A 27,447-nucleotide genomic window follows, 5' to 3' on the forward strand; every position below is an offset into this window, starting at 1 on the left:
CTGTTCTCGTATTGTATTGTAATATGCTTTCTTTTCCAACCCTTTCCACAGCATAATTGATCTTAAAAAAAAAAATCTTCACTGTCCAAGAGAAAACTATATGTGATTATGCCCCCAGTAAACCCAGACTCTTTCTTCAGACTCTTCCCCTTCTGTAATAACAGAAATCTTGGTATGATCTTCCTTTCCCCCTGTCCTCCACCCCCAATTGCACCTTCTGTCCATCCTACTTTCTCCAGTTGCAATAATCGTGGCCACTGCACCATCCACGCCACCATGCAATTATTCGGCAACCCTTGCCCGGAAGAACCTGCAAAATTCCTTGAGGTGAAACTCCGGTGTCGGCCACCGAGTGAGTAAAAAAAAAGAAGAGAAGATATAGATGGAAAGAGAGAAACTGAATGGTAACCCAACTTTCCTTCCAATGAACTGATGCGACCTCTAACGCATGGAGCACGCCCTTGCGCTGGGTCCTTACAGCATGCTGCTCGCTCTCTGTTTCAGGTGGTCAGCTAGCTGGCGCCCTGCATGCATGAAGAGCGCCTTTGGAATAACGGAGCGACAGAATCGTCCGACTGTAGATTTGCATGGCGGGTTGATTGCAACGCACTTTGTATTGTGACTGCTTTATGACCTGCACTTTGAATGCGATCTCCTGATTCTTGGTAAATTACTAATTCAAATCAGAGTCAGAACTGACCCCCCGTAACTTTCTTTTAGCCATTAGCCTACTAATCTATACTTGTAGGCACGTCAATTCTCTGCAAACTTGTCTATGCATGCACTGTACTAACCACTAATGACTTTTTTCCTACCTTCAGCCACAAGCGATAAATCAGTGACAATGTTAAAGTAATTTCTTTTCTTTTATCATTACGAAATTCAACATGTGACAGTTTTAAGTCAGATCCGTTGGTCTGTGTAAACCTTTACAGATGTTTTTCCCAACGTCCTGTGGTAGTAGAGCCTACATAAAACTGTGAAGATAACTGACAACTTTAATTCAAAAATATAAACCCTTCCATGGTTTGCTGTAATACTTCAACACACAGTTACATTACATTACAACGTGTTTGATTTCTGCAGAACCCCACCTTGTATAGAGCAGTCAGTCCTCAAATATCACAGAAAATACACACAAAGATATTCTAAACACAATGCCATTTTTGTGAAGAATTATTTCTTTTGGATTGAAATATGCTCTTAATGTGGTAGAGTTGTAGAGTTGTAGTAAGAGAGGTACACACCCACACACATATTACACTGTTTTTCCTAATGTATATAAACACTTCTCTGCATGAGCACTGTATATTAGTGTATAGGTACGAAGGGCTTGGGCCATGTCATTAGACACAATATTCATTTCAGCAAAAATGGTCCAACGATATGTACTCTTACAAGTGTTTGTATCAGTCTAATCAGTATTTCTATTTCTTTATTCACTTTTTTTTTGTCATTTGTCAGAAATATAAACGAGTCAACTTCATAACAACAGCAAAATGTTTTGTGGTGTATATTATCTTAGAATCCAAATCAAATTGATCACGAGATCACTGCTCAGGTTGGTGTGGGGATGCGTTTTTTAATGTTTAGACATTAATGTTGTGTCTGACAGTGTTATTGTGTCAACTTAATTTGTAAGAACCAGAAGGTGAAAATTTGAAACAGTTGTTGAAGAAAGTGTGATTATGTCAGTGACATGCCTTCAAATTACTTTTTTTTTTTTTTTTATCGCAAGAGTGTTAATTTTTTTTTTTCAAGTTTGTTCCTTAGCTATTTTTCCAAGTTTTTTCCAAGTTAAAGTAAGGTCAGTTCATCTGGACCCATTTTTTTAGACGCTGCTTGTACTTTATGTTATTAACCTCCAAGTAGCAAGACGATGTACAAACATCGTCGCCCCAGCCGCAGTAGTTGAATGGAGGTGAGTATGAATGCATCAGAGCATGGCAGCACAAGACAATGTAGCCACGACATCGCTTTGTTCAGCCTAACCTTCCCGTTTCAGCAGCAGACAGGACGTCCCGGATCTGCACTAGTTTATTTTGTCGTCTTCCCCTTTTCCTCTTTATCATATTTTTATTTCCTTTTTTTTTGTGGTTGACTTACTTTTGATTACACTGCTTGATATGCGGTCATATTATGCCTTCAATCAGATTAAAACAACAGCCAAAAAAAGAAAAATGCATGTGATGTATTAGTTTGATTTTTTTTTTTTTGGTTGTTCTAACCTTGACCCCCCATCCAACTCACTGAACAGGTGCAATGAACGTCCCTGGTGTGCGATACCGACAACCGTTGAAGAGTTCGGGGACGCATGCCCAGGCACTGTAAAATATCTCGAAGTGTTATTCGAGTGCAAGCCAGCACGTGAGTATAATCATGCTCCTCCTCCTCGGATGTGAAAAAAAAAAAACCCTCTCTGTCTTTCTGTCACTTGTGAAGGTATAGAAGCTTACGTAAAACTGCTACTGAGAAGATGACATAGTTCCTTCCCTTCTCAACGTTTTTAGGGTCCGAGATTGTGAGGATATTCACATATGAGATATAAGGGCCCGGTCCACTGGCGTTATGGAAGCTTTGCATATGAATTGCACATAAAATTGGTTTATGTTCATTAAACGTCCGCAATATCCGTGAAACATGCCTGTTTGAGTCGACCAACATTCGCATACGTACACAATTATCCGCAGAGGCATGTTTTTCCGTTGCCAGGATTTTTGAGCTGCGCAAAATTTTGGTTGCAGATGTTTAGGGAATATAAACCTATTTTACTCACAATTCATACACAATATCTTCCTAAATGCCAATGGGACTTGGCCCTAAGATCTTGTCTTCTCAACTTCTCAGACCTGAAAAGGCAAGAAGGCAATTTGTGAGATCTCCTCGTCTCCGTAACTGTGATCTAAGAAGAGAAAAAGAGAGTTGTAAGTTCTCATCTTCTTGACTTTTCAGGTCTGAGAAGGCGAGAAGACGACAAATGATATTTTATTGCTCACTTTCTTGCCTTCTTGGACCACGAAGTTGAGAAGGAGAGATCTTCCATCTCACAGTTTTGTCTTCTCTGACCCGAAAAGACCAGAAGGCAAGGAATTACCTCACCTATTTATTTATTTATAAGCTTCTGTATGCGGGAGTCCTTCCCCTACAGTACGTTTCCACAAAAAAAGTGAATTTCCCCGTAATATTTTGATAGAATGTAGGCCTATATGATCTCTGGTTTAACATTGTCCGCTATCACAGGAATGAACTCTCCTGGTTTGGTTACATAACTCGGTACTGTGATAGGGTATGGCCCAACACGCAATTTTATAGAAAATGCAACAGTTGTTCGCCATTGTACAAATACAATCTAGTATACAGAAAGCTTAATGTAAACTTTTCCATTGCATTTATATTCAGAGGAATGGCAAACCTGGCAAATGTAACTTGTAGCTAGACCCCTGCAGTGGGCTTACCATTGTCTTAGAGATATGTGGAAAATTTTTTTGTAAAAGTCACTGACGTTACCAGCCTACCGTATGTTAAATATTCTGTGATTGTTGCACATGAAATCATCTAAAGATGTGACATATTTGAACCCTCTTGAATAGTCATAGTAATACCAAGAATAATGTAATACCGGTATTATGCTTAAGTACAGTTTTAAACCCACAGAATTTAGAGAAACTGAATATTTATAGTCCCTCCCCCCCCCCCCCCAAAAAAAAAAGAAAGAAAGAAAAAAAAAAGTAAAATTTAAATAACTTGTGTGTGCACTGAAAAAAATCCTGATACAACCAAACATTGCAGTAATGAAAGCATTTGTGAATAGGACCATCCATACAGTATGCTTGTAACAGATTAGAATTCTGAAATTCAGTTGTAGACTGTACAAGCTGACTCACCTCTCCTATGTCTTATTCCCTTTTTTGTCTGTGGGTCATAGTCTACATGTATATTCCTTCCTCTTTTAGTCAGGCAGTGATTCTTCTACATTGAGTACTTTATAGTGTATACGCAACCCTTGCCTTGTATCATAGTCTGAAAATATCTCTCTTTTGTATCTGTATATGTGGCCTTGATTGTTGCAAAAATACAGACAATTTTTCTCTTTTTCAATCTTTAACATTTCTCCTTTTTTGCATGAGTTTATATTCTGTGCTAAGAAGGAATGATATATGAGTGCCATGTAACTGTCAAATTTAGCAAGAAAAAAAAAAGAGAGATGGATTTAAATATAATGTAAACAGAATATCAAGCATTACACTCAATGTACACTGTATAATTCATAGCTAATGCATTTGTGAGCTTCCATGAGACTATTTTGAAAACTTGATATGCATTTTGTCATAGACCTCAATGTCTATTTAGATTGTGCTCCTTTTTCTTTGGAATTGTACATGTGTGTTATATGTGCATAGTAAGTTTTATTTTTTTTTTTCAGTGTTTCCTACTTATCGTGTTGATGTTGTCATGATGCTTTGTTTATGTGTATTTTTGTAACAGGCCAAAAACATGCAACCTTTGAAATATCTGAATAAGTTGTCAGTGGACAGAATTAGTAAAATGCAGCAGTTAAAACATAAAAAAGAATTATATCTGCCAAGAAGATTAAATTAAAAATGAAGCAGTGAGAAATTGTATACCATAGAAGACCACTATGCATTACTTTTCCAATTCATGTCTGAACCTTTATGGCATTAGTCCAAAGTAGACTTTGTTTGTTAGTTTGTTTGATTTCTTTTTTAATGGGGACAATCACAGTTATTATGTTTTTAATTGTGCAGAAATAATATTGCAAGAAATGCAAGTAGAATACATGCATTAGTGAATCGCTGGTTGGAGACATTTCTGCTTTACTTCCTTTCTTTGTGAGGTTGCATAGCTAGATATTTGTATTTGGAATGAAAACAAAATCTATCAGAAGTTATTCAAATGAACTGCTGTTGAGAGATAAACTGCACTGCATAATCAACATTTATTTTCAGAATATCATACTTGGTTGCAATTGAGGACTGGTACCTAGTTATTGCTATTGAAGTACATCATGTCTGTCCTTTTAATTATTGAAAAGTTATCATAATTCTGTTTCACAAATCTTTATCTAATTCACACAGTTGCACATATGTGTTTGTTTTTAATAAGGACTTCTTATTGATTCACTTTTAAAACATGCTTTTGTAGTCAATGCATTTCTGGTCACATTCATTTTTGAGCAGTTTGTGTACTTATGCACTTTTGTGGCGGGATATTAATATCTGAGCAATACGGATATGCTGCACTAGAATGCATTTCTTGGTCGCACATAAATGCTCTATAGTGTGATATTTTTCTATCTCTCTCAGTGGTTTTGATATGGATGCTGATTTTTTTTTTGGCCATTATTGTTATGCAGTTTACTAATTTGTTTTTGGTGGTTGATGTGTGCATAGTTTTTAGAGCATACTAATAGCAGCATGCACTCTACTGCATGAAAGAGTCCTTTGATTATTGTGTGCATGGTTAGAGATTGTACCAACTAACATGGATGTTTTATACCTATCTGTATATTATATATTATATATATATGTATATATTTGATTATATATTATATAAATATAGACACAAAAGAGATTTAGGTATAATATATGGACTATGTACAACATACTCTACTAGCAGCATCAAGACGCTTATAGAATACTTTGGATGTTGATTATACATTACCAATCTTTTCCTCTTGTCATACAGTGTATGTGTACTGGAACCAACATGTGGAATAAAATCCTCTTTCGAAGTATACCTGTATGAACAGCAAAATGGGATATTTCATGAGCAATTGTAATCAGGGTATCCTCCATAACAAAATTGATAGGATCATAACAATCATCAAAAAGCAGACTGACCTTATATTCATATACACTAGTTCATGATTATGGGGATAGTGAGGTATTTCTAATATACAGATAATTGATAATTTGGTGAGATATTTCTAATATATGGCAAGTTTTTTTTTTTTTTTTTTTTTAAATTCCACTGACATTTTTCTTTTTTTTTTTATGATAACTTTGGTAGAAATTGCACCAGACACGAATGGGATATGGTAGAACTAATGTGATATTTTATACATATTTTTTTCCCCCTTGACTCGCACAATCAAATCAGTAGCGCACTTTCATAGAACTGAGATCTAATATCGCTGTGCCAGTCCTGTTTCTGGATGAGCAAATTGATTGACATGTTACTTCCTCCCCACTCTCTCTCTCTCTCTCTCTCTCTCTTTCACTGACTCTTACTATCTTTCTCTCTCTTCCCAAACTTCTTCCATCTGTGGGAAATTATTTTGGGTGAGTAAGACAGTGTAGTGAGCTCTTCTAGTCTGAGCTAACGCTCTCTAGGAATGGGCAAAACTCTTTCTGTAAAATCTTCAATTACATTTCTTGTTTTCAATAGACTGAAACATTTATGTGGGTTTTATTGACTTGTGATCTATGGGAACCTATTGGGCCCTGTTCAAAGTGTGTGATAGTTTGGCTGGATAAATCTGTCTAAACCTGTTTCTTTCCTTTTTTTTTTCATAGCATGAGTAATTTGTGTATTGTGTGTAGAGGGTTTGGACTATCCTGTCCTAGTAGAAGTTAACACTACTTCTGATTTTGCATCAGTGGAAGGATTAATGATTCTTGGTATTTAAATATTTCTTTTAGCAGTTTCATTTGCATTATTCAATAACAAGCAATAGGAAATACAGGAATTTATGTTTTGTATACTGTTAATCACATGTTTGTATGGTTTCAGTCATTCTCTTTTGCAGTAAATGAACAAAAGCATTACGTAAGATGTAGCCCTGTATGACATTTGAAAAAAAAAATGGGCTTCTAAAGTGAAAGTGAGAATAAGATATACCTCAATTTTTTTTTTCATAAATTATACACTTGTGTTCTTGGAACTAAATTGTTGACAGTAAAAGAATAACATGTTGTCGTGTTGCATTATATGGGATGATTATTGATTATCTTGCCAAAAACCCATGACATGTTCATTGCACTTGAAAAAGACTGCAGAGAATGAGAGTTTCTCATTTCTTGTTCTCACAGTTGATTAATATTCATTAAGCAAAATGCATTTTTCTTACAAAGTGAAGAAAGACTGAACATTTCCCAGAAAGCAATATTTCATCAAATATTCTGAAACTAATTTGATGGATTGTTGGTGATTTTATTTTTGACATTACTTTTCACGTCCCAATTCATTCCACTTCAGCACCAACAACAGTACCACCGACAACACCAACACCTCCCACAACGCCTGCGCCACCCACAACCACGCCCACAACCACCAGGCCTCAACCTGTGGCAACAGACGTGCCGGGGGATGTCAGTACCTTCTCAAGGGCAAATACAAAGCTGGCAACAGCTCCCTCTTCCACCTTGAGCACAACAGGTGAGATAATATGTTGCAGTTGCCTTGTTGCAGCAATGTTGCCTACAACTGACGGTTTTAAATCCCATTTCTTTGTCCACAGAAGCACAATTGCACAATCTTGGCATCAGCACCAAGAGTTTCAACAGACCAAAGGAAGAGATTGTGAACTTTGTGCCACTGTTGTACTGCAACATCGGCAAGCTAGTGACTCGTTTATCTCTCTGTTGTAGATAACTGTTGCCTGATTAAATGTATCTACAGGAACTATCGCTTCCTGGACTGTGTAACCTGATTTGATAGACTGGTGATGACAATCACAGTGTCAGCACAATATTCAGTTTACCTTTATTTTGCAATTAAAGGAATGACATTTAATTACTTTGTATTTAGCCGTTTCAAGTATGAACATTCTGTGATGTATCAGGCATCAATGTACCCCATTAAGAAGGGGAAAAATGCTGTACAGGATTGCAGCTTACAACCTATCTGTTTGCACAGATCTGCCTGGCACAACTTACCAACCTGAGGAAGACACCACCACGCTGCATGTCCCTACCACTCCTACCACAAAGCCCACAACTTCTCCCACAACATCTCCCACAACTGTTACTGCCACAACAGGTATTGATCCTTGATCGCAGGTGTTGTGCCGTGTCTTTACTTGGTGGTGGTGTACATGTATATTGTTTTTGTTGCTATACTGTGTATGTCTCCAAATTACATTTACTACCATTTGTACCATTATGGCCAGTCTGGAAATGGTGCTTCTGTATACATTGTACCTCATATCAACCCCACTACTCCCCGAGACTCCTTTGGGAAGTCTGCTCTTCTGTTACTGGCAAAATGTGTTGTACGCCCTACATCCTTCCACACTAAGAATAATATTACTCTATATCATATATATTATTGCTTGGATTACACTTTTGTTGGGTACAAAGATATTTCTACCTTCTCCTAATTTGTGGAATCACAATAATGCAAGCTTGGTGGCAGATACGAGAGCTTTACATGTATTTTTAGTCCTTTGCGTGGAGCTTGTGCTTCAGGTGTCTTGCAACATTATTGAGGGAACAACTGGTATTACTTGTGATGGCAGAAAACTGATCTTATATAATGTACATGTACAGTAGAGCTCATGTACCGCTTTGAATCAAGTTTTTTTTAATGGAAATAAATAAACTATTGAATTGAATTGAATTGAATTGAAAAAGAAAAAAAAAATTGCTTCCTTGACTGACATCAGACTTTGACTAAAAGACAGTCAAGAAAATGATGAGATGAGGATAGTAACACATCCATTTTAAGTTGAATTTGTAGTTATTTTGTCCATGAAAGAAAATTTCTCTGTTAGCCATTTTATTTGTGAAGATGCTTATAGTGTGTCAGGTAACAGCGACAATGTTAGAAGGGGGAAGAGTTGTACAGGGCTGCAGCTTACAACCTATCCATTTGCACAGATCTACGAGGCACAACCTACCCAGCAAAGGAAGCCACTACCACGCTTCATGTCACTACCACCACCGCTACCACCACAAATCCCACAACTTCTCCCACCACTGTCTCTACCACAATAGGTATAGCTACCACGTATTGTGAGTGTTTCTCCTGGTCCTGGTGTTTCTGCTGTTGTACACCACCACATACATTCTGCCTTTTGTACTGTTCACCGCTGCAATAATGGAAGCCTCTGCTGATGCATATCATACCCTATGTCATATTTTGTATTCTCTGTGGTTCTATTCAGATTTATATATTCATATCCAACCTGCATGAACAAATATGCATCATCTCCTCAGAACAATCATAATATATTTCATTTGTAATGCATGTGTTGGAGTGGAGCATGTTGATGTTGATGTATCGTTCTATGGAGTTGGGTATATACTGAAAGATTTAAGGGAAAGAGTCTTGGAATTGAAGTGATCAGAGCAGCCTATCAAGATGTGTTCATTTGTTTGTGAGTCTGTACTTTCTTTAATAATTTTCCATGTTGCTTGGACTAATGTCTTGCAGCTTCCATTGATCAGCTCTGTTTAACCACTGTGGCTTCATCTGACATATTACAGACTCATCAATTTTGCTTTGCTACAGGTTGTCATGGTTGTATACATTTTATCAGTTTTTTTTTTTTTATATTTTTTTTTATACAACTACATCTTTCCACATGCAGCTGGTTGGAAAACATGAATGTTATGACCCTATCAACTCTTTATGTGCCACGTTTGCATGCCCGATTTTGGTCAACGGCGTGCCAACCTCGCATATTCTGCTCAAATGCACAAACCCGCCCAAAACGACTGATAAATCGCCAAATGCTGTACAATGAAAGTGTTTCTTGCAGTACCATTCCTGTCACATGTAGCTTGCATTTTATGCGGTGATTGACTATCAAAGGGTGTTCCTTACTGGAATTGCCAGTATATTCTCAGTTTCTATCACTGTTTTGTGTGCAAAAGTCATGCCTCTTATACAATGATATATCTACTGGACATTCAAAAGAATAGTCATTATAGGTTTGTCATACAATTTGCATTGAAGCAAAGTGTGACATTTTCGCTACAATTTGCTCTATGTCCAAGGCAACGGAAATCTATAAAACTTACTTAGATTTAAAAACAGAACATTTTCCCAAAGCATGACTACGTTGCTATCTCAGAATAATGTGGCATACAGCGGGTTTACACTATGCATACTTGCCAACTAGTAAGATTTTATCAGATTCAGTAAGATTTTTTACGTTAAAAATAGCAAAATCAGATTTTCTGTCAGAGAAATCAGATTTTTAAAAAATATTTAGATATACCTTTCATGTGTATTTTCTGAAGATTTGACCGAAAGTAAGATTTTTAACTTCAGTTTGCATATATATGACAAGATTTTTGCAATCCATGAGTAAGATATTTCATCTTGAAATGTTGGCAGGTATGACTATGGCACATAAAGAGTTAAAGATGACTATAAAATTGCATGTATGTTCTGTTAATGTATCAAAACTTATGCTGCCTACGTAATATCATGGATCTCACAGTGTGATGTGAAATGTTCTTGTTTAACACTAATGTATCATTTTATGAAATGCATGTGTATAGGAAATGGAGAATTTCAACATTTCTGTGTGAACAATGTGTTTAAGTGTTGTCACAGATGCATATTATTGGGGTACACTTTGTCACTTTGTTTTAAACCTGGAGAACATGGGAACTTTGTTGATATTTGCAAGGGTAATCTGCAATATTTAAACATTTTGAACAGATAAACTGTGTATCCATTTGGATATGTATGTGCAGTCATCTAATAAACTCCAAATTAGCCCCTCATGTTTGGTACTAAACTTCTTGTGATCCAAAACCACGCAAGATAAAGTAACAGATGAATTGGTCATATAATTGGTTTTCAGTATTGATGCAACGTTATCATTCAGCTTACATTTAACTGTTGCTGTGAGCTTGCAGCCACAATTTTGTGACTTCACCAGCTTTTCATAATATGCCAGACATGTAACTAAATATAGCAATCCAACTTAGATATGCCAAAAGTTTGGATCGCATTAACACCTGAAGGCAGTGAAGCCCGAGAGCAGTGAAACATTCCGTCATCATCATCGTCACCATTGTCCATCCTATATTTATTGCATCCTTTATGCTTTGTTTATAAATTATGTTCATTATTGTTGCGGCACTAAATGTTAACACATCCTGTACTTAAGTGAAACATTGTGCCATGTTTACTGTTGCATTTATGATGTTTATGCTATAACTGCTACAGCTGTACGTGTTTGAGAGATTTTATTTCAAACGCTGTGTTCCTGATGCCAGATGTGCATCTTTGCTAACATTAACTCATTTGAAGTGACTGGTTGAATGATTGCTGTTTATCTTTGGATTTGGCATCATGATAACTCAGAGACTTCTTATATCATGTAGTAAATATCAGTGTAGAGCATTGGGGGGGGGGGGGGGGGTAAGATACAGAGAAGAAAGGTGTGCAGTGGTCCCTAAAATTGATTCACAGGTTAGTGTGAGTTCAACTCTTGCAGTAGCATTAATTGAGCTGATTCTCAGAGGAAGTTCACTGCAAAGAGTGCTCTAAACTGAGTAACAGAATCAGATGGTCTATTTGGCACTTTCTTTTCCCCTTCTCTCCCTCATCACATTCTGGGCAATAGATGATTATAAACAACAGTCTTTATCATAGTCTTCTACTACAAACTGCCACACTAGAAATGAATAATCTTTTGAAGAAGAATACAAACTTTTGTGGCCCTAGGTCTCAAGTACACCATTAGATACTTTTGTCTGAATTGAAAAATGATGTACTTTATCTGTTCTGTTGAGAGCTGTGATTTTTAAATTCTTAAAGGGGAAGGCTAGTAACTGATCAGTGGGAATGAGTGGGTATGCTGGGAGATGATTGTTCCAATCCTTATGGGATTCATTCAAGAGTTCATTGTATATCTATTGTTGTGTGAAAATGATTTGCTTCAGAATGGTCTCATATTCAAGTAATGTGCAGTTTAATGCTTCCAGGTTAGCGTCCCTGGTCAGTGACGGAGCATTAATCTGCACATTACTTGAATATGAGACCGTTCTGAAGCAAATCATTTTCACACAACAATAGATATACAATGAACTCTTGAATGAATCCCACAAGGATTGGAACAATCATCTCCCAGCATTTCCACTGATTCCCACTGATCAGTTACTAGCCTTCCCCTTTAAAGTAACATTTGTGGAGTGAAAAGTCAGATCATAGTGTTATTGCCCAGGGGAATCAGACCTGAAAGGAAATTGCATCCTTTTTTCCGTTCATCCGGTTACAGTTGCCATGACGACACGCAAGCCTACCTTCTGCATGCCAATGGTGGTACGCGGGGTGCAGTGGGAACATGCTCCCGCGGGGACGATAGATGTGCAGCCGTGCCCGCCTGATCACTCAGGTAAGAGAAACCAAGCTAATCTTGTCATTTTTATCGAGTGTTGTTCGGCATATAATGTGTGTATCAGTATGTGAACGTTGTTTCTCCCACGCAGTCCCTCTCACGGTCTGTCAATCTGTCCGTCTGTCTGTCTTTCAGTAGCAATGTGGATGGATGGATAGATTGGATAGATAGAGGTGGATAGATACCGAGCGTAGACATACTAATACAAAGTAAATAGTCACAGTCAAACCTGGCATAGCCTTCACTCATGGGAAATATGAAATGTGGTTGTTATGGACAAGTGGTCTTTCTAGAGAGGTTCCATGTGGTAGCCATTTGGGAAGATGTCTTCAATGTATTTTTGTGATAGAGCACAAGCACCCCCCCCCCCCCATGGAGATATGGCATGAAATACACTTCTATGCAAGACTGTTTGACAGGTGTTTAATAGGTTAAAGGGTATTCTCATTGCTCCTTAGTGCCATGGCCTTGGGGGAAATAGGGGCAACTTCCACATGAGGTATGGGGGGGGGGGGGGAGGGGGATGGAAGGCTCAATATAATTAAAAGGGTGCTAATGATTTCCTGTCTACAGAAGTGTGAGCAGATCGTAAAAGTCAATTGGATGCCCTGATACCTTGTGTATTCCCTTCCCCATAAATATATCACAAGCACAATATATTTCATATCTTTGTCTGGAATGCCTCATAAAGTGTGGAAGAAATATGAACTGGAAATATGATATTAATTGAAATGTGAGATGCAATATGATGCCACAGAAGAATTATGCTCCCTCTCAAAAGAGAAATCCTTGGAGAAGGCGATTCTTAATTGATAACTTCAGGGCAAATATATAATGTTGCCATTCTGGGAGATTTTGATTGAGGTTTTTATAGTGAGTGCCTATATTTCAAGGTGTTATTCATATTTACTCATTTATGAATTAGTGCCATGGAGATAAATTATGATTGATATGTATTTACATTTTGAATATGATCAGACAAATGTGTAACAAGGAACTGTTAAATACACAAAATGTGAACAATAGTTATAATAGAAATGCTGCCAGACTATTAAAACCATCTACAGTTATGGTTTAATGGGAAAAATACTGATATCTCCTTATATTTTAGGCTTTACTGAAAAAAAAAATTGTATGGTAGGATGTTTTGTGATGCAACAGACCTACACATATGCATCAAATGTGATATCTTGAACATTTTTCAAATCACTGTTCCCAAAGGTAACCTTTAACAGCAATCTGAGGCACAGTATGATTGATAATGTCTACAATACACACTTTTAGACACACACACACTCACACACTTATACAAATGAGATTTTTACGAATCAGTGTTAGACTTCCAAACAAAGCTGCCTGTCAATCAGGTACTCGATGCTTGTATTCGAATAAAGAGAAATAAAAGAAAGGAAAAGGTTCATGACCACAAATATGTCAAACCCTTACAATGCTGTCTACTCTTTTCTCTCCATGCATATCAAATTTCCTATATATGTTCCCATAGTTTATGCGGCTAATTTGTTTTAAAGCTTTCCATGACTAGATTTATGTGTGTTTGGGTTCTGGCAGAGTGGTTTGCGTTTGATGTATTGACAAGGGAAAGGTTGACCAAATCAGATTTTGGGCGTCACTACTCTGCACGGTCCATTGATTACACTGACCCTCTGGCCCATATTGTAAAATGCCATATCCATCAAAAATTTGCAGAGGTTAGTTTCAGGTCAGAAAAAAAGCAAACAAATCTAAACAAAACAGAGAAAAATGAATGCTAGGTGTTCTGAGAATGACAGTGAAGAGAAAAAAACAAACATATTAGTTTGAAAGAGCTGTCCGTGAACAATGACTATTACATGTATGATAAATGGTACCAATACTAATAATGAATTCATCAATAAATTACTCGTGAATATTTTGTTAAGAAATTTATTATTTTACAGGAAATTCAGACAAAAATTATGCTCCACAATTTTATTTTTGTTGTTGATAATAATGTGAACCATTGAGGTACACATTTTAAACATAGAGATTTTGGCACAATTACACTAGAAAAACTGCCTTGTTCATCATAGTACAGTACTAGTGTAGCTAGCAGAAAGATCTTTGTAAAAGTGTTTATCGTATTGAGTTTGACAAATATCCTCCAGTTTTTTAATTCACTCAATATTTCACATTTTATCCAGCTCAGGGTATTATACTTTAGCACTCAACCTGCTTCAGCTATCTATTATGTTAATGCATCACAAGGAGCGTCAATCTTTCAGAGGCACTCAATAATGTATTGAGAAAATGTAATGTTGCTAGATATTTAAGTATTAATTGAATCGCTGATATCTCTGATCATATGGTTTGCTATTAGAAGTCCCTTGGCTTTAAACTTCTGAGAGGAATTGAGCACCCATTTCTGCCCCTCCTCAATCAAACTGGTCTTGTCGTAGCTGCCCTGGAGTTTGTTTTCTCAAGCTATGATCCTGTGGAATCGTGTTCAAAGACCATTTCTGGGAGTGAGGGATGAGGGATGTGGGGGGGGGGAGGAGGCAGTGAGAGAAAAAGGGGAAGAGAGGGAGAGAGAAAAGAGGAAGGGAGAGACAGATATTGAAAGGGGGGGGGGGGGGGAGAGGGATAGCTGTGTGCGAAAAGGGAAGAGTTATTTTGGATGCTCTCTTGTTGATTAATCTCCTAATGGGGCATGTCGTGTACGTCAGCACGGCGTTTCGATGAGGGAATGATACCGACGGGGGAATAGATACTGGGAATCAGATTGGAGCTCTGTGCGGCAAAAGGGATGATGGCCAGGCACCCCCAGAAGCATTTGCTTCTGCCCCCCCCCCCCACCCCTCCCTGTAAGTTGATTTAGAGTTGCTATAAATGTTCCAGTTACGAATGAGCTGGATTAAGAGGGGCATGAACGGTGATCGTATCTGAACGCGGAATAAATGCGCATTTATCCGTTTCATTTGGTCCCCACCACTATAAACTCTTAAATGGTCGTGTGTCCACAGCATTTTCGTAAACATCATACCTCATTGAGCCTGCAACAGATTAACTTTTTTTTTTGTCCTTGCTGCAGCAATTTTAAGAAGACGACAATAAATCTAACTATTTTTACACCCTGAAAATATGAAACATGGTGGAGCTATGCCAGTGTGTATACCGCAGGATTACTCCTTTGGAACATCGCCATAGACTCAGAGAGAAAAAAAAAATGGGAAAAATCTGTATGCAATAAACTGTGATATTTCATTGTGTGTAGTGGGGAAATATGAATAAATTGGCAGCTTTTGTAGTCATAATTAGAGGAAATGAAGGAAAGATTATCATGGAAATTTGGTCATGGCCCTTTAAGAGCACAACTTACCAGTATCAAGAGAAAAGGGAAATTTCTCTTGCTTGTGAGAATCAGCATTTTTTGTAGTTGAAGATTTTAGTGTATATCTATTGTCAGGAGCCCGATGAGGTCACCACTTTATACCATTTTGGCACTTCGTCCAAGTTTTATATTACATTGGATGGCAATGAATGAGATACCAGGGAATATTGACCCTAATGAGTGCAATGTTCTCTGGTATTCCATAAAGTCATCCAATATAATTATTATTATCTATAATCTAGAGAAGGCATACTTTAAAAGTACCATACTTCTCTACTAGCCTTTGAAGTGGACTGCACTGAAAAAAGAAAGAGTGACTTTCACTTCCGTATCAGTAGCAAGATGTTTGTGTGCTGTGAATTGTAACAAGAGTTGATTGTGCACTTAGTACAGTCGCAAGCGTTCCCACACTCGTCAAGTGCTCGTGCAACAGATGAGAAAAATATGATGTATTATTGCACGGCCATTAACAATTGTAGCCTATGGGGAATTAGTTCATTGGTCTATGCGTTTTGTTCAATATGCTCTTGTATTGCACAGTAAAATTGAAGTGGACAAGACTATGCGTTTTTAATGTGCTGCCAGAACGTCCTATACAGATGATAATTGTTGGTATTCTCTAGGATGGATTTTCCCCCTCTTAACTTCTAGAGCTGTTATGTGGTTTTCAATCATGAAATTTTACTGTCGTAAACAATACATGGTTGGGTCGCTGTCCTCCGTTTGTATGACTTTCACATTTCTCTGTCATGTCCCAAAGTGTCTTCATTGTGAAGACTGTTTTGATTGGATGCATGCAAATCGGGCTAGCTTCGTTGGACTTGCATTTTTTTCTCAGGGCTGCTAAAATGTACATGTACAGCTGTATGTATACACATGGCAGTGAACAGACACACTTGTACAACGATGCACACACTCACATGTCTGTTTAGCTCTAAATATTGAACGTATTATAGTGAGAGTTTATCGCCCCCTGTGACAAGTGACAGCTTCACACACAGCTATTAGACAAGTTTCCTGTTTGTGAGTTCTACTGTAGCTGTGGCATTCATTCAGGTGGCGGGTATAGATGGCATGATATACACTTGTACAATGTAGCTCAAAGGTGGTAGAGGCACTGGCCTAAACAGACATGATAACGGTAAGCTAAAAGGAAAAAGCTGCATATGACAGAGCAAAATTAAGCTTGCAAATATCAAAGTCACTTTGAGACAAGTGAATTTAGCTTCATTAATCTTTCAAAAGTAGACCTCTTTCTACCTCTGGCTAAAAACAGAACAAAGACATTTGTACCAGATAGGTATGAAGACCGAATTGACTACTGATATTGTAAATCGCATATGTAGATCATGAATTAAAAATTGCAGAAGTTATGATATTGTCGTTGGTTTAAACCTTGTGATGATGTTGCTGGCTTCATACTTGAATATTGTACCGGTACATCAACATTCTTCAAATTGTCTGTAGATATCTGTACATTTTGTTCCTTTATTAGCTTAAAATTCATGAAAAACCTCCACAAAGCCCAATGATAGTGAAAGCAGTCTCATTGTTTAAAGGGGATGGCTAGTAACTGATCAGTGGGAATGCTGGGGGATGATTGTTCCAATTCTTGTGGGATTCATTTAAGAGTACATTATATATCTATTGTTGTGTGAAAACTATTTGCTTCAGAATGGTCTCATATCTCGTAAAGAAATATAGAATTGCCAATTTCCTGGAGTAAGATCAGACGACAGTTACATTCACATGCAGTTGCCAAACTTAAAAGTTTAGGTCGAAAACTTAACTCTCGATAATTAGCTCCACTTATGAAGTCACAATGTGGGTTCACATGCGCACCTAAACTTTGAATTACAACTTACGAGTGAATCCCACTTGATGGTTGTACCGGAAGTGCAGAGTCTTTGCTAGATGACCTTATGCCCATACAAAATGGCGCAGCTGGAGGTTGACCCGAATGCAGACGAGAAGCGAGGTTTATACTAAACTCACAACCTTTTTGATTATTGTGTCCACACGGAGCGAAAATATGAGTGGGGACCTTCCATGGCTCGTGGAGAGAGCGTAAACCGTGAGATGTCTCGTGGTTCTAATCATCGACTAAACTTTACGATTGCTAACTTTCGAGTGCGTTCACACGGTGCTAAACTACAAGCTAATCATCAAGAGTTTTAAGTTTTCGACCTAAATTTAGGAACAGCGTGTGAACCTAACTGTTGTTTTCTTCTGGTTGTCCATACTGCGCCAGCAATCCTCAGAGTTAAGAGGTACACGTAAGACTACTTCCTGAGATCTCTATCACTGTCATTATCGCTTTCGAAATCTGCTGAAGTTGTCAATCAAGGAACTATTATTGTCTTATTCAATTTGTGACATTTTCGGGATGGGGTAGAAGTAGTGAAGATGCCAAATATTTCTGGCCGAGGGATCTGGTTGAAACTGAAAGTGATCTGTCTTCAAGAGGGCTTATTCAGACATCACTTTGTACCCAATAGGAAGTCAAAACTGTGGGCCTCTCAAAACCAAAACTTATCCATACTGCCAGCCAGGTTACCGCTTATCAACTCTCAAGCACCTTATCTTAACACCATCTTGATTGGCAATGGACTGTGTGCAGATTGAGGATCTGATATCATTAAATGGATTATGATGTTGTTTTGGGTTCATCAAAATATGAAACTGACGAGTCAACCCCAGTGTCAGATTTTCATATAATTGGTATTCTGTGTTTTTACGAAAGTGTCTTCAGCAAGGCACTTTATGCACATTGCTGCTCTCCACCCCTGGAGTATTAAATGGGTACCTGGTAGGATGAGAATGTTTATGATGGTTGATCAGCATGTGCGTGCCTGTAAAATGGCGACTGGCTGGAATACTCCCCAGGGAGTGGAGAGTGAGCACTGTCAGTGCTGGCAGGAAATAATATATCCACTGACAGGGTAATAATAGTATTTATGCACTTTGAGCACTCTTACTGAGTGGATTTGGTGCAATATGAATTATTATTATCATTATCATTATGACAGTTGTTGGTTTTCATTCTTCTCAGCATCATTTAAATCATCACCATCACCACCAGCACCACCACCATCATCATCATCATCGTCATCATCATCATCACCACCACCACCACCACCACCACCACCACCACCACCACTACCATATTCACCTTCACCACCATAAGTAAAATGGAATTATGTTCTCTATTTTTATGTGTTTTTTTTTTCATCACCAAGGCATACCTTACTTGTACATTGACAGGAAACTCATTCATCATCTGGTGCTGTTTCATTTACTTCTTACACAGCATTTACAAAATCTCTCATGAACTTCTAGACGGTGATCTTCCATTTTACTAATGAACGGTTGGGCATGATTTTCGGTTTTGCCGTGTCATCCCCATGTTGTCCTGTATCTGGCATGAACCCCTGTCATGAATTGGAAGGGGTAAGGGAAGGGGGGGGGATCTTTGCCCTCTCCCATCAGATTGAAATGGCTTGCAGTGGACATGTCATTTTATGATCTCCCCACCGGGTCTGATGGAAGAGAGCTTAATGAAGGTCGACACTTCCTTGCCGTTACCAATTTTTTGCTAGTGTCGTCAAAAGAGACGCGGCTAGGGAGACACCCTGTCTGACATTACACAGGAACGATCCTTTCATCCTCGCATCCTGCAGTTGTTAACATGGTTAACAAATAGCTTGGAAGATGGAAAGCACATTTCTTCTTCTTCTTTTTTTTTCAGGAAAATGTAGGCACTCATTTCCCCCTTTTTAAACAGGTGACTTCAAAATGGTGCAAATGTTGTGCCCTCAGAGAATGGATTTTTCACCGATGCTATATCGGTTCCGTGTACTCTGGAGGGATTTGGAATGAATTCGCCCGTCTAGACCGACTGAAGGCCGAGAGAAAGCTCGCCCCGGCTGGAGCTTTTCTCTTGATGTGCTCCAGAGATTCACGTAAGAATGGTTGCCCTGGAGATGGGAGCAGCCTTTAGGAAGTGCTTGCTTTTACCTGTTGTTGTGACATTACCACGTAGTCCCCGAGAGCATTTAGGTTGTGGTTGTTATGGCCCCCATTTCTTTGACATACAGTGTATGTCACAGGTAGTGAGGTGTTGTTTCATACGTCCTTTTCACTCCCTGATATTTCTGGTCATTCTGGCACCATTGTCCCACAATTGAAGACTTTCCATATATGAAATTGTGATGAACCAATTTTCAAGTTTCATTTTATGTTTAGTTGTAGTAAACCACTGCATAGCAATCTCAAAATGCTTCTGATTCTCCATGTATAGTAAATCCCTTCCATTTTATAATTTGACAAGCATGATATACCTGTATTATTTTTATCAAATACTCCAGAACCGAAGTGTTGAAAGAGAAGAAAATTCTCTGGGTACGGGTATCTTTCTGTCCCAAGCCTTCCTTATTTTAACCAGAGTTCATATGATATCAGAGCACTGACATTTTTTTATTTTTTTTTGAGACTGTGTGAGGATTTAGGTGTAGTTAGTCAGATTAAATGGTATATACAGCTCTTACTATGTTTTCCTTTATTTTGGCTGCCGGGAGATAAAACGTCAAACTTGTCTGGTAGGTGCCATATTGAAGCTGCAAAATAGCTTTAATGATTCAACGTGATTGAGCAAATTTCCGTTCCTGTCGTCTGTAATCTGTGAGGGAGGGGAGCTGCAACTCTGATGGATGTGCAGAATGACAGAGTTGGAGCAACCAAGTTTTCAAAGTGATGTATGGATTGTACTGGAGTGGGACTATAGTCCATGCTAAGGTGCATAGGTGAATGATTAGCAGGCCAAACCAGATGAAGGCATTTTGTTTATTTTGTTTTATTTATTTATTTTATTTTATTTCAATTTATTATTATTATCATTATTTTTTTTTTCTTTGCGGAGCGTGGCTACATCTATCCCAGGGGCCTGTTTCATAAAGACTGAGCGTAAGTTGCGATCAATAGCAAATTGTATTTCATGAAAAACTTTGCGATTGATCGCAAGCTACACTCAATCTACTGAAAGTTACACTTGATTTTTCTTGAAATCAAGCATAAGTCTCTTTATGAAACAGGGCCTATGCTCAATAGTGAACTTATGCTCGATTTACCAAGTTACGCTCAATAGTTGAGTGTAAGATCAATTGCAACTCTTTATGAAATAGGCCCCAGGTGTTGGAAGTTAGAAGCATGTCAAGGCATAGGGTATGAGAATCAAGAGGAAGTAAACCCACTCCCCCCTTCCCCACCCCATGACCTGCCATTTCTCTCCCTTGTCAGGCATCATAAGGAAGTAACCCCCTCCCCCCTCTGTCTCACCCCACCCCACTCCCATGGCATGCCACTTTTCCCCCTGGTCATCGCCTGCCATGAGAATGTGACTCACAAGAACCGAGCGTTGTCAGGTTGAGATACAATCGATCCGTTGCTGGTTTCTTTGCCCCAGCCCAGGCCAGCCCTGCTCTTCCCCCCCCCCCCCACCCCCAACACACACATAACTGTGAACAGTTTGTTACAATCTCTGGCCTATGTTCCTGCAACTTGTCATTTTCTTTCAACCCTGCAAGCATTTGCTCCCAGTTTCTGTCCATCGGTGAAACCGCTCCAACCACTCCAACCGAGCTGGGATAGGCACGATTGATGTTGGGTTGGAAATTATCCAAGTCCCCGCATTTTAAGAACATGGAGGTTTAGCAGTGGTCTATCAGACGAAAGAAAAATTGTGGTCGGGCCAGACATATTGAGAATTATGGGAGGAAGTTTTTTGGCAAGATTATGACCACCTGTCTGAAACTATTTCTGGCCTTTGAAATTTAGTCTTCTCTAGGTAGATTAGAGTGATAATGGATTTGGGAAGCAATTGGGTATGAAATGCTATAAATTCCCCTCCCCCCCCCCCTAAAAAAAAAAAAAAAAAAAAAAAAGAAAGAAAAAGAAATATGACAGACAGGCAGAACATTCCTGGGAAATAAGGGGAAAATTTAAAATGTGACTGAACAATCGATTGCTTGTTCTTTCTGCAAATATCAGGATATATTTTTTGTATGAATCACATGATGCTGGAAATAGGCCTATATAGTCACTGTCAAACCCTCTACTTGCAAGCCTGTTTACCATGGAATGTTTCCCCCGTTAAATTCCCTGCAAAATTCTGTGCTACTGCTACTGTAATCCTACTGATGATGACAGGCTTGAAATTGTGAAGGACCAAAAGTAGTGGACAGATTGGATACTCAGATGAATGAAGTATGAATTATTCAGATAGATAATAACATTAATGTGCAGAGCATTGTTTGTATACTGTGTATGTACAGTATATTACTGCATACCTCGTAGTACCTTGGTACCATGGTGTCGCAGTGTACATGTAGATTTAGTTTGATGACATGCAGTCATTTGCTCAGTGAGAATTGTGCTTTTGTTGATGCTGCTTTGTAGTGTTTCGAAGTTCTGTATCTTTTAATCGGCTCTCACTTCAATTTGAAACCTTAAAGATAAATGGCAAAGTTTGCAGAGGCAGTGTTTTCATGAACCATCTACATTTTGTTGTAGTTGTGGACATGCTCTATCTGTGATACATTGACTCAAGAAAGTCTTCCTGCTACTGAGACCATGACATCTTTAAGTGAAGCAGGGGTAGGTAATGAGGCAGTCGCATCGCACATCAATCTTGCCGAATTTGATCGGAGCTTGATAAGAAGTTTAGGATAGATGTCGCTGGGGGCTTTTATTCGCCCTGTAAATAGCTGTGCAGGAGTTCATTCACACCTTGCCCTTAAATGACTCCAAGCTATGAAACTCCTTTTTCTTGCTATTCTGTGTTTGATGCCCTGTTCACATACGCACTTTCATTCACTCAGTAGGTGCCCTATACGCTGTTATTTTCGCCAGTGAGGAGATCACAGACATATTTGCAAGATGTCATTTTTGCGAATTGACACCAATGCTATCGTAAATGCACCATTACCCTCGCGCATGGCAACATTTTTGCATGTCGTTAAATTCGCGGTCCAACAGTGATTCGCGATATTAAAGATTAAACCTTTGCGAAGTAACATTTTTTACAGCATTAAGTTAAAAGCTTCATGTATAAGGCTTATGCCAGTTTAAAAGCTAACATTTGCTCTAGTCATTTGCATTTATGTTCAAAGGAAGAATTTAATTGGGCTTCGGTCGACAGATCGTATTTGTGTCTACAGATTGTCCATATTCAAACATACACGTAAGAAAAAGCTAGGTTACTGATATGTATACAGTTGCTATGGGGCCAAATGCTGTCATACAATGTAATGTTAGAAACAATGGCCTGAATTCACAAAGGTGGTACAAATGAAACCATGGTTTAAACCATGGACAAAAACCATGGAGCGCCAAGTGTTGCATGGAATATTTTGTTACGAAATCAGTTATTTCGTCGATGAAATGATTATTTTGTAACGAAATGACAACATTTTGTAACTAAATGAACATTTCATCCACGAAATTATGATTTCATTAACGAAACGGTCATTTTGTCGACGAATGACCAATTTCATAACGAAATATTCCGTGTGACACTTGGCGCTCCATGGTTTTTGTCCATGGTTTAAACCATAGTTTCATTTGTACCACCTTCGTGAATTCGGGCCAATATATCTTGTTTAGGAGGTTGCAATGTGACTTTCTTACATTGTAGTAGAGTGTGCAGATAGTGGAGTTTGATATTTAGAGGAGATGTACAGGAATTACAGTGGTATCCTCAGATGGCTATATGGACACCATTTGGATATGATTTCATAATTTTCATAGTTGTACAAGTGTATGTCTTGTAGTGATCCAGTGAGCCTTTCTGACTCGATGTGTTAAATGTACACCACACAGCAAGGCAAAAATGATTTCGATAATAGGAACTAGCCCTAAACCCCCACAATATCAACAAGAAAAACAACAGGTTCAATACATCTCCCCTCTCTCCCTCATTTCTCTGTCTTTGGGAAGGGAGGGGTGGGGTGGGGAAATGGTTGTTTTGGATGAAAAACATATTATTTGGCCTTGAACTGCTGCTGCCCATTACCCAGATGGCCATCTCTGAAATCAGATTGGGTTTGGCTGGGAACAAACACTCCCTGGCTCTCCCTTCTGGGGTCCGTTTCATGCAGTCACCACATAAAAGTCTTGATACACAAATCTCAGAACAGCCAAATTCACTCATATGTAGCTATGAGACTGAGAGACTTTCAAAGAGAAATAAAATCATTTCATGAAGTCTCTTATAAGTGTGTCTTATGAGGGAAAAGTCTCTCATAAGACTTTCATGAAACAGACCCCTTCTCCTTGGTCAATCCCTTCATGTTGTAGCCTATTCAGTAACACGTTCGCATGATGTATCTGATCCTTTTTGCTGATATTTGCAGGCTGCAGTAGAAACCATGAGGATACATGAAATATTGATGTAAAATGTATGATCACTTCCCAGGTGTGGCAGAAAAGAAGAAAAAACTTTCTGAGTCACCATAGTTTTTTTTTAGACATATAACATGTAAATTTACTGATTTTTATTTTGTGCACTCTTTGCAAAGATAGGCCTACATTTCAGCCCTGATGGTAGTTTGACATTGATATCTTCAAATGCATTTTAGTTTGCGGATGATAAGTATAAATGTAGTACAATGTATGTTTCCTCACATTTCGGTTAATATGCCCATGTACTGATGGAATTGTAATACAAACAAGCCATGTTTAAAATACAGAAAGATTTCGTTTGGATGTTCATAAAGCTACAGAAGGTGGAAAAGATGCTGTGTATTAGATCTTGAAAGTTGCAGACTTGCTTTTAAATAATTCGACTGTGGAGGTGTGGTTGCCAATTCCATCTCTAGTATTGTTTATTTATTGTTTATGCACGTGTATGTATATTTGTTTTTGTTTGTTACCACCAGGTCAAGCTAAATGGGCGTGTGTCGGCTACCCTGCCAGATGGTCAGAGGATGGGCCAGATCTGAATGACTGTGTGTCCATCAAAATCAAGAACATAACTGACCAGGTAAAAATTTACATCACAGCTTTTTTTTTTATGCCTCCTTTTTTTTTTTTTTTTTTTTTTTTTTTTTTTTTTTTTTTTGCATGGAGAACGCAATACAAAACTGATTTGACAAAACATATTACATTCACAGTTTTATGTTTCTCATGCCTTCCTACTCCTCTTTTGTTTATTTCAGTAGTTTTAATTGTTTGTTCTTTCCAGAAACTTTAAGAACCCCGACCAAATTGCGTTATCATCTTTTAGGGTTGACACTTGAGTACTGCTTGAAGAGAATACGCAATATATAAGATGATATATTACTGACTGTACCATAGATGAGATTGATCGTAATTGAATGTTTTGCAAACACATTGATCTGCAGCTTGTTGAATTCAAGGAAACCAGTCAATGTCATACAGTCAGAGTTGTGCAAAAGTCTGCTTAACCCAAATGAAAATGCACTGTATGTTCAGGTAAAATTCAGTGGAAGACCAGTCATTATTGGTAAAAAATCCTGTTTCAGTCACTGTCTTGTTGTCTTCCTTTTTAAAAAAAAAAGCCAAACAAACAAACAAACAAACAAACACCAAACAAACAAACAAATAAACAACAACAGAGTTAACCCCATATGAGCCCAGGCACTTAGCTGAACTTGCCAAGCTTTTTTTTGTTTTTGTTTTTATAATCAGCATGCAGGAATCTATCCAAACTTGACCTAATTGCACAGTTAGCAAGCCCACTCAGGTGTAGCAGTGTGCCTCAGTCCAACAGGAACTAATAGTGACACAATAGTGTCTAGGGGAATTAGATAATCTCTATTCTATAAATCATTGGCAAGCGCTTTTCAGTCATCCTTGCCAATCAATTAAGAAAGCTCTCCAGTCTGTGTGCCAATTGGTGAATAAAGCTCAGTAAGGCTCAAGAAGTGATTCCTTTTGTGTATGCGAAAAGAGAATTGTGACTCTTACCCCTATCACAAATGCATCCCTAATTATCCACATCGTATGCGAACAATTCAATTAAAATTGCGCCCACATACTCTGAAAATAATCTTCAATTTTTATTACAAGTGCCTATAAAACCCGAAAAGACAGGAAAATATGGATAGTCATTTAACCCGTTGAGGACGAGTCCCGAGTATACTCGGGCAGGTGTCTATGGGAAATGCGTGTTGTAGCAAAATCAGTCCGTCCTCAACGGGTTAAACTGCACAAATTCCTCCCATGATATAATGCTGTCACTTACTGAAAAAATGTTAACCTTTTGATTGCACCTTGGAAATAATCCCTATTGTTATAGGGAACTGTGTTCACAAACTACAAGTGTTTCTGTGTGGCAAGTATCATGTGGATTATTATGACTAAATAATGTGGATAGTATGCAAGATAACTGCAGCATCAAAAAAGTATGGATTACTCTGGTTCTGCTCCAAATTTATGACTGAACGAGGAAAATATTATCCACATACAGTCAATCTTGCCTATTTAAAGTCAAATCAATTTGGACTGAAGAAATAGCTTTGACTTAAAGAAAAGTTGACTTATGAGTGATCAAAGTCAATAGAATATTAAGAGAACAGGGCTTGCAAAGACCTCTGCCTTAGGCGATTATTAGACTTCAGCAAGGTTGACTTCAGCAAGGTTGACTGTAATTGAGTTTATGAAAGGGGTATCACAAGCTGTCATCTCATTCTTCGCCCCCCAGCTGGAGCAAGGAGGGTCGGTGACCGTCATCTCGGAGGAACTCGCCCAGACAGTGGAGGAGGAGGAGGAGCTGTATGGAGGAGACATTCTCCAGGTAACCAGCATTCTCACCAACTCCCTGGGGAACCTCGACGAGGAACTCCAGAACGCCACGGCAACGGAGAAGACAGAGAAGACCAAGGAGGTCACCAAGGTGCGTATCAAGAGCCATGAGTGCTCTACCAGTGGACCACGCCCTTTTTTATCATTACCTGAGTGGACCATTCTCACACTGTTTGATACAGATGGTAGACAGAAAGAAAGTCGAGAGATGCCAGCCTGCATCATTGTGAAATATTCACAGAGTTGTATAGGAAAACCAATAACAATGAGATGAAATTTGTATGGAAGTGAAAGTGAAAGGGTTCGAGTGAATCCACTACTGCCAATAGAAAGTACATTGTATGATGCCATTCGTACACTACTTTTGTATTACCGCAGGCAGTACCCAGTGCTTTTAGGTGATTGGTGATTGAGCATGTAGCAACCAATGATAAATTATAGTGTAGGTGATTTGGATGAAGGGTCCTGTGTGCTGGTATTTGTTTTCCTCCTTTTTGATGAGCAAAGTGCATGTCCCCTTTAAATATTCTCATACTGATAAGTGATTAATCTTTGAAACTAGTGACTAGAAATTGATTTTCCTCATGCAAGAAACATACAAATGCATGAATGTAGTGGGATATGTTGTGACATGAGGAAAGATAATTCACAGGCCAGACCTAATGATGAAAGTACCCCATACACCTGTCATTGTGACACCAGCAAGAATCATATCTCCATCTCCCTCCCCCTCCTTTCCTCCTCCTCCAGAACTACCTCAAGGTCGGTAGTGCCCTCTTGGAGGATAGCAAGCAGGATTCGTGGGAGGACCTGTCGGACGACGAGCAGGTGGAGACGGCCTCCACCCTCATCACCTCGCTGGAGGAGAGCGCCTTTCTCCTGGCAGACACCCTGGAGGATGACCAGACCGTTGTCGAGGAGGAGGACAATGTCGGTG

The 27,447-nt window shown here is 38.6% G+C and overlaps 1 protein-coding gene across 1 annotated transcript in view; it reads left to right on the forward strand.

Moving 5' to 3' along the window:
- The first annotated feature begins 8,842 nt into the window (after positions 1–8,842).
- The window catches only part of LOC140237313 (adhesion G protein-coupled receptor L2-like), a 60,124-nt gene continuing 41,519 nt past the window's right edge, over positions 8,843–27,447 (forward strand). Inside the window, exons 1-5 of the mRNA XM_072317252.1 lie at positions 8,843–8,957; positions 12,203–12,319; positions 24,623–24,726; positions 26,410–26,601; positions 27,261–27,444. Of these exons, the coding sequence (XP_072173353.1) occupies positions 12,208–12,319; positions 24,623–24,726; positions 26,410–26,601; positions 27,261–27,444 (592 nt within the window). The 5' untranslated portion in view covers positions 8,843–8,957; positions 12,203–12,207. The remainder of the gene's footprint in view (positions 8,958–12,202; positions 12,320–24,622; positions 24,727–26,409; positions 26,602–27,260; positions 27,445–27,447) is intronic.

Source organism: Diadema setosum, chromosome 13, assembly GCF_964275005.1.
Source record: "Diadema setosum chromosome 13, eeDiaSeto1, whole genome shotgun sequence".
Taxonomy (NCBI): domain Eukaryota; kingdom Metazoa; phylum Echinodermata; class Echinoidea; order Diadematoida; family Diadematidae; genus Diadema; species Diadema setosum.